The sequence below is a fragment of the Stomoxys calcitrans genome, chromosome 2 (assembly GCF_963082655.1).
Source record: "Stomoxys calcitrans chromosome 2, idStoCalc2.1, whole genome shotgun sequence".
Taxonomy (NCBI): Eukaryota; Metazoa; Arthropoda; class Insecta; order Diptera; family Muscidae; genus Stomoxys; species Stomoxys calcitrans.
In genome coordinates, this window is record NC_081553.1 from 175,157,542 (window position 1) to 175,165,170 (window position 7,629).

At 45.0% G+C, this 7,629-nt stretch overlaps 2 protein-coding genes across 2 annotated transcripts; one reads left to right on the forward strand and one right to left on the reverse strand.

The window, feature by feature from the left end:
* The first annotated feature begins 260 nt into the window (after positions 1 to 260).
* On the forward strand, positions 261 to 2,242 carry LOC106093177 (peptidyl-prolyl cis-trans isomerase sig-7). Its single transcript, XM_013260191.2, has one exon. It carries the CDS (start codon positions 357 to 359, stop codon positions 2,184 to 2,186), a length of 1,830 nt encoding a protein of 609 aa, XP_013115645.2. The 5' UTR covers positions 261 to 356; the 3' UTR covers positions 2,187 to 2,242.
* On the reverse strand, positions 2,187 to 4,546 carry LOC106093178 (complex III assembly factor LYRM7). Its single transcript, XM_013260192.2, has 4 exons — positions 4,480 to 4,546; positions 4,278 to 4,421; positions 2,486 to 2,567; positions 2,187 to 2,425 (listed from the first exon to the last, which is right to left on the reverse strand). The coding sequence occupies exons 1-4, from the start codon at positions 4,498 to 4,500 to the stop codon at positions 2,283 to 2,285; spliced, it is 390 nt and encodes a 129-aa protein (XP_013115646.2). The 5' UTR covers positions 4,501 to 4,546; the 3' UTR covers positions 2,187 to 2,282.
* Positions 4,547 to 7,629: the final 3,083 nt, after the last annotated feature.

Consider the following 7,629-nt stretch of genomic DNA (forward strand, 5'->3'; position numbering starts at 1 on the left):
AAAGAGCAAGTTGACATCCTCAATGCCGACTACTGTCAAAAATTCAAAAAATTGTATGTCGGCTGATTGCTTGGCCTAACCTTATTCAGTGAATCCTGATAAAACAGCAATTGTTCAATTATTGAAAAACATTATGGGGGGTTACTATAGAATTCATCCTGTTATTTTGCACTAGTGCACGAGTATTGTTCTTACCAGGCAACTTCAATAAATGTTCAACAATCTGGCATCATGACGCTTTTTTGATGTGCGGCCGGAATTGTCATTTTGACAAATTTACGCGAATTATTTATATTTACTTATTGGTCAAGTAAACGTTTTTTTTGCTAAAAGTGCTAAAGGTTTAGTTTAAAACAATGTCCGTGGTTATAGAAACCACCATTGGAGATATTACAGTGGACTTGTTCACCGATGAGAGACCGGTGGCTTGCCTCAATTTCATGAAATTATGCAAACTCAAATATTACAACTATAACCTCTTTCATACCATCGAACAAGGATTCATTGCCCAGACTGGCGATCCCACAGGATCTGGGGATGGAGGAAGTTCAATATGGGGTGTGGTTGAGGGCCAACACAAGCGTTTCTTTGAAGGCGAGACTTTGCCCAAAATCCATCATTCCAGCGCGGGATTATTGTCGTTGGTGGGAGCCGGTAAACATCTGCTGGGAAGCCAATTCTTCTTTACCCTTGGCGACAACCTGATTTCACTGGATGGCCAACATTGTGTCATAGGCGAAGTGGTGGAGGGCCATGAAACATTGCGCAAACTAAACGAGGCAATTGTGGACGAGAACTTTCGACCATATCAAGATATACGTGTTACTCACACTGTTATATTGGATGATCCCTTTGCTGATCCAAGGGGTTTTCGGGAGCCCAGTAGATCGCCCTCACCTTCAGCGGAAAGACTGGCCAATGGACGCATAGCCGCAGACGAAGATATCGATGATACGGATGGCAAAACAATGGAGGAGATTCAAGAAATTTTGGCCGAACGGGAGGCCAAGGCAAGAGCTACAATACTTGAGATTGTAGGTGATCTGCCTGATGCTGAAATGGCTCCACCCGAGAATGTTCTTTTTGTTTGCAAATTAAATCCTGTGACGACTGACGATGATTTGGAAATAATTTTCAGTAGATTTGGGCGTGTCAAGTGTTGCGAGGTGATAAGAGATCGCAAAACCGGCGATTCTCTTCAATATGCCTTTGTTGAATTCGAGAATCAAAAGGCATGTGAAGCTGCCTATTTCAAAATGGACAATGTACTCATAGATGATCGGCGTATTCATGTAGACTTTTCTCAATCAGTTTCCAGAATAAAATGGAAGGGCAAAGGACGAGGCATTGAGGGTGATTCCAAAAATGTGGACTTTAATAATCTAAGAGACAAAAGGGGAGCAGAGGCAGATGACCGCAAATCGAATAATAGAAGAGACAGACCACGTTCCCCCAAAAAAGAGCAAAGCCGGCGAGAGCATAGAATATCTAGGTCTCGTTCACGCTCCCGTTCAAGAATGACATCTGGGGAAAGACGCAAGGCAAGGGAAGAACGCCACAGAGAACAAGAGAAGCAAAGACGTTCAAGATCAGCATCTAAAACGCGCTATAAATCTCCCTATCGTGGAGATAGCAGGCGAGAAAGAGAACAACGCAACGAAAGGCCGCCAGAACGAAGGCGAAACGACAGATACTCTCCAAAAAAGAGAAATGATGCTAGTTATGAGGAAAAACGGTACAGATCTCAATATCGTAGCAATCAAAGAGACAGAGAGGAGATATCACCTAAAAGAAACTCAGATAGAAGAGCCCATGATAGATCGCCTTCACGTAATGCTAATGGAAGGAATAGAGCGGGATCGCCTGAATCGAGCAGAAAAAGAACACCAGAAAGGAACTCCAGGCGAGATGAATCCTCATCGGAGAAGTCGCGATTATCCAGCAAACGTAAAAATCAGGATACCAGAAAGAAAAGTAAGAAATCAAGAAAAGATAGCAGCAGCAGCAGTAGCGAAGATTCTTCCAGTTCTTCGGAAAGTGATAGTGAGTCATCATCTTCCACGGATAGTGATAGCTCCTCAGAAGAGGAAAGAAAGAAAAAGAAGAAGAAAAATTCCAAATCTAAGAGATCAAAACATACAAAATCCAAATCAAAGAAAAGTAAATCGAAAAAGCATAAGAAATGATTGAAATTGGCGCTCACATGACTTTGGCAAAATATATGTAAAAATTAAGAACAAAATTTAACTATCATTTTATTTTTAACTAAGGAACGAGAGTAATCACTTTTGATCTCCAGCATCTTTGTTTGCTTCTCCACAACATCCGCTGGCTTGACCTTTTCGCCGACGTGGTGGTTCTATGACAGCATCCGGGTTAAACACTATGTTGTCCAGGCGTGTAGTCTCAGGTGTAATACGCAATTCTAAAAAGAGATGCTAGTTTTTATACCATCACAACTAAGTTGTATTTCTAATTTTCTTACCATATACACCCTCTTCCTTCTTCTTGGCTTGTATTACATTTGTGCGCAATTCTTTGTCCACATCCCATGCCAATTGTATCATCTGCAAAGAGTTATGAAAAGTTAAAACATTTTGAATTTAAAAAAATGCGGTGTAAAGGAAAACAAATCCAAGGCAATGCCGTGATTATGTTGCCTGATTGGCTATTTTATCCACAGGCTGATTGTCCGCGACTGCATTAGGAGCTAAAAATCGCGGCACGGGATAATCGTGAGCACCACAAATTCTGAGTGCCTATGATGATCGATATGACAAGGCGGTTTATTGCAAATTTTGGCCATGAACATTCCACTAAGAAACAGGGGCAATCTTCTCACATATCAATGAGTGTAATCCGATTCAAGTTTAAGCTCGGTGATAAGGGGCCTCCATTTTATAGCAGATTCCAAACGGCGTGCCGCAGTGTGACATCTCCTTGGAGAGAAGTTTTACATGGCATAGCACCTCAAAAATGTTGCCAGCATTAGGAGGGGAAAACCACCGCTGGCCTCGCTAGGATTCGAACCCAGGCGTTCAGTGTCATAGGCGGACATGCTGACCTATGCGCTAGGGTGGACGGGGTATTGGCATCTTTTATTAACCAATGCCCACCCAGTTCCCGCGGCGATCGGTCCTTTGGACTTGAACGAGCTTGCGACAAGAGCTTGACGAGGATACCCATCTCCACATGAAAATGTGGCTACAACAACAACAATAGGAGATACAAGTTCCAATCAGTGTTATGTTCTTAGTTATCCCATTCTAAGACTTTGTTGTTGTAGCCACATTTGAATGTGGTGGGGGCGAAGAACTGATCGCCGCCGGAACATTGTGTTGTTGAAACCTTCTATTGTGTCTTTTACCCTTATTTGCCTACTGGGTTCTGATAAATATCCAAAGCTAGAAACTGCAGCTTGGGTGGGGTGCGTCCAGAGTAATCAGGTAGCAAGATGAATTGGTTTTGGCTGGACAAATGAAAAGGGACGTATGTATGTCGTGTGGTCCCTGGGCACACATATAGCACGTTGGTATCAATACTAGCCCAGTAGAAATGAAGGCGGCTGCTTTTGCAGAACGTAGCTCAGTAGAAATCATTGGGTTTTTGACTCTCACATTCAGCTGCCGGCGAACTTCCGCTCCTCCTACTCGCAATCTAAAGTTTCAGGTCAGACTGGAGGGACGTGTTGGCAATATTATCAAAAAGCATGGCATGGCTGAACGTATGACAAACCTTTGATAGGCCAAAAACCTCGAGAATTATCCTTTGGCAAGTCTTGACTTGGTTGATACTTCGCATAATATGTGCAGTGATGGCGTCCATAGCAGTCTTCGTTCATGCTGATGCTCATCACATGAAATTCTCCAACAAGGCTTAAGAGAATTAGTGTCTCAAGTGTCTAAGCGAGAATAGGAAGATTGGTCTCTTCAATGTAACATTGGTCATTTTCCGGAAATCGGGAACACTGAGCGTATCAAGAGAAAGTTTAAGGACCTAGGTTAGGTACTCGACGTCCATAGCAGTCTTCTTTCATGCTGATGCTCAACATATGAAAATTCTCCAACAAGGCTTAAGAGAATTAGTGTATTAAATGTCTAAGCTGCAGGCGAGAATAGGATGTTTGGTCTCTTCAATGTAACATTGGTTATTTTCCGAAAATCGGGAACACTAAGCGTATCAAGAGAAAGTTTAAGGACCTAGGTCAGGTACTCGACTCCCGGTACATCCAATAAAAGCGGCTTCACAAAATATTAGTTGATGTTCGGCATTCTTACCTTTTTAATGTTGTCCGCATTTGTTTCTTGCATATTTTTCTTGAAGTGAGCATTGATTTCTTTTCGACCAGCTTCCAAGGCATGGTCATCCCCCGCAAATATATACTGTCGAGTGCGGTGTAGTCTTCGAAAAGCTTTTATTACCTTAACAAATAAAAAGTGCTTTAATTTAAGAAATTTAAATGTATCTAAAAACTGTTACCTCACGACGAATTTGAGACATTTTTTTTTGTTTTGGCTGAAGACAGCTGTTATTAAATGTAATAATATAAAGTTTGAAAAGCTTGAAATATACCAGTTTGAAAAGTATTGCATATTATTTACATTGTTGCCAAGGTAGATTTATAGAGGCAGACACTTAAGCTGAGTATTCTGTTCAGCTTTTATGGTAGAATTCTGTCACACTTCATATCATGGCGAAACAATTGAAGGTGGTCTCATTTGTACAACAACCACAAATCATATGGTGAAATCTGCCATCTTGTCATCAAGCTGATCGTACTTTTGCCAACCCAAGCAAAGGAATTTGTGTGCGTGTGTGTATACGTTTGCGTACATGAGCAGAGAATATGCTAGAAAGAGGATAACAACATATCGTTCTGTTCTCATAAACAGGCTGAAAGTCTTCTTTGGGTTTACATTCAGACTCCCAGATTAAGCCCAGCCGTCCAAGAACTTTTCGGCCCTAAATGAGAGTAAGTTACGATTAGATCCGAGAAGGGTCCATGATTTAATAATATGTATAGAATGCCACCGGTATTCACAAAACTTATTGCAGCCTTTGTAACGATGAATTTCCTCGGTTAGTTGAGGTAGGGCTCGCGGGGGAAGCGTTCATAATTGCTTAGCCAGTGGAAGAGAAAGTCGGTGTAATAGTTTTCAAGTTTAGCGGTTTGTTAAAAAATCTTCAGATTATACGGAGGTATTCAGAGTCTCGTGCACCGGGGAGGCCTGGCTAAGCACTCCCATAGCGGTTCGGGGTGATGTCGGGGATAATCTGGCGTAAAGGAGATCGAGATAAGTACTCCCGTCAACGTCGAACTGGTGATTCTCAGGATGGTTTGACATGTGGAGATCTGGTTAAGTACTCTTGCACGGGTCTGGCGATCCTCAGAGGAAAGTTGTGGGTGGAGATCTGGCTAAGTACTCCCTGACGCTCCACGGGATAGGAATGCGTGTCGAGACCTGTCTATGTACTCCGCTTATAGGGTGTTGGTTCTCGGTTGGGGAACCGGGCAATCGCCTCAAGGAAGTAAGGGTGGTGGATGTCGAGTCAGGGTCAGAGAGTCAGAGTGTACCGATTGGTGGTAATGAAAGTACATGGAATGGTAGTGTCACGGTGGTTCGCGATTCAGACAGAGAAACTCAAATAAAAAACACAGTGGACAATCCAATTCAAGGGCAATTATTATTTAAGTAGGCAGTATAAAAAAGAGATAATATAAAAAACAAAGGAGTTCATGTGACACATAACGAAGAGAATTCATCGAAAGGGACAACACAGGACAGTGCAATGACTTTCGCCGTTACACTATCTTCCCTCCTCCGAAGTCAACGAGGGAGGATTATTATCTAGCTCGTCTGTTGATAAGGAGGCTGTATATGCGCCCTCCAATCTGCACCACCCTCTTAAATTGGCTATGAGGCCGGTGTATGGCCAGCGAAGTCTGGATGTAAGGTTGGAGACCCCTGCGTACTTCGGTCGGGAGTTCCTCCTGGCATTTGATTCGGGGTCCCGTGTGGGACCGTTCGGGCACAACCACCACACTCGCCAATTGTTGTGGGGAAACCACTTCGTGCGGTGGGGTCGCTTAAAGTGGTGAGCTTCCTTCTAGTGGTGGGCTCTCTTCTTGTGGTGGGCTCACTTCCTGCGTGGGGATAAAACATAGGTTTGCTCTGGGTTCTGATCGTCTGTCCCAGAGGACACGGCACAGCGAAGAGAAAGCGCCGCCGGAGGCACGGTCTGGGTTCGGTGCTGGCTGTGGATCTATCCTAGTTCCTCCTCGGGCCCCTCAGAGCTGTCCGACAGCCAGATAGAAGACACCGTTAGTGAAAGTGTTGCGGTTAGTGGCTCGGATCGTTGTTGGCGTCGGGGAGGCGTAGCCGGCTCGTCACTATCTGGTGAAATACAAATCGTCTCTAGTTCGGGTATCACTCTAGCCGCCGGTCATAGGGCCAGAAGATCCGACCCGGTGGCCCTTCTTAAAGTGGATTTAAAACGACACTGCAGTCCCTGTCTACTGTTTCTAGACCAGCCGACCCTGTTCCTTGTAATATGCCTAGGTATGGTGCGGCAGTTGACGCGGTTCATTGCAGGTGATGAGGGTACGTGATTATCTGTGGAAGAGAGAGACTGAGAAACTTTGTTGGATTTCGGCCTGTAAACGGGGAAATCGGATTTGACAGAAAGATCAGGTGCAACGGGAAGGTCAAGGCCTTCAGTTCACTGAGGTGAGCATTCCGTTCATCCCCTCGCTCATGACCTCGCAACGCGACGATGGCCAGCGATGGCAAACTTAGAAACTCATACGGCAGTTTCGTATTTCGGTGCCAACTTAGCCGCAAAGTTTTCCACGGTCTTTGACAAGGGATGCTAACGGACCATAACCAGATCCCCCACGGCGGGTTTCTAGGGTCGTCTTCTCAGATTATAACGTCTTCGTTGGTCTTCTCCGGCGCAGCTTAACGGCGAACGAACAATCTTGAAGACTTCCTGCAATTATATGGCCTTCCTTCGGGGGTCAACTTTCAGGCTGCCGTTCCTACTGTGACCTCATCGTACTACATCCGGGGTAACTTTGGATCACGGCACTGTACCAGGTATGTGGGGCTAAACCCTGTGGTCTCCGAGACGCTGGTGTTACAGGCATGGTTGAACTCGGGCAATTGTTGTGATGATTCCTGGCGATCTGTGCAATGATGGTCTTGATCGTTCGGTTCGCCCGCTCTGTGGGGTTTTCCTGGGGAAAATACGCGGCGGTGAATTGCCTTCGGACTCCAATGTCCCGTAGGTACTTTTCCAGAACCGGGCCGGTGAATTGACCGCCTTTATCCGTGATGAATACCTTCGGCGTTTCGAACCTGGCCAGTATTCTTTCTCGAAATGCCTCCACCACGGCCTCTACTATAGCGTTGCGGAGAGAAACCAGCTCCACCCATTTCGTAAAGCGGTCGATGAACACCAACAGCATCGTGTTCCCATCGTCCGTGGTAGTGGTCCCACCAAGTGGGCGCAGACCGGCCTGGGCCATCTGGCATATATGGGCCATATTGCTGTCAAGACCCACAGATCCTTACGAATGTGGTCACATCGCGGGTCATTTTGGGTCAATAGTAGAGGCTGCAAACGCGA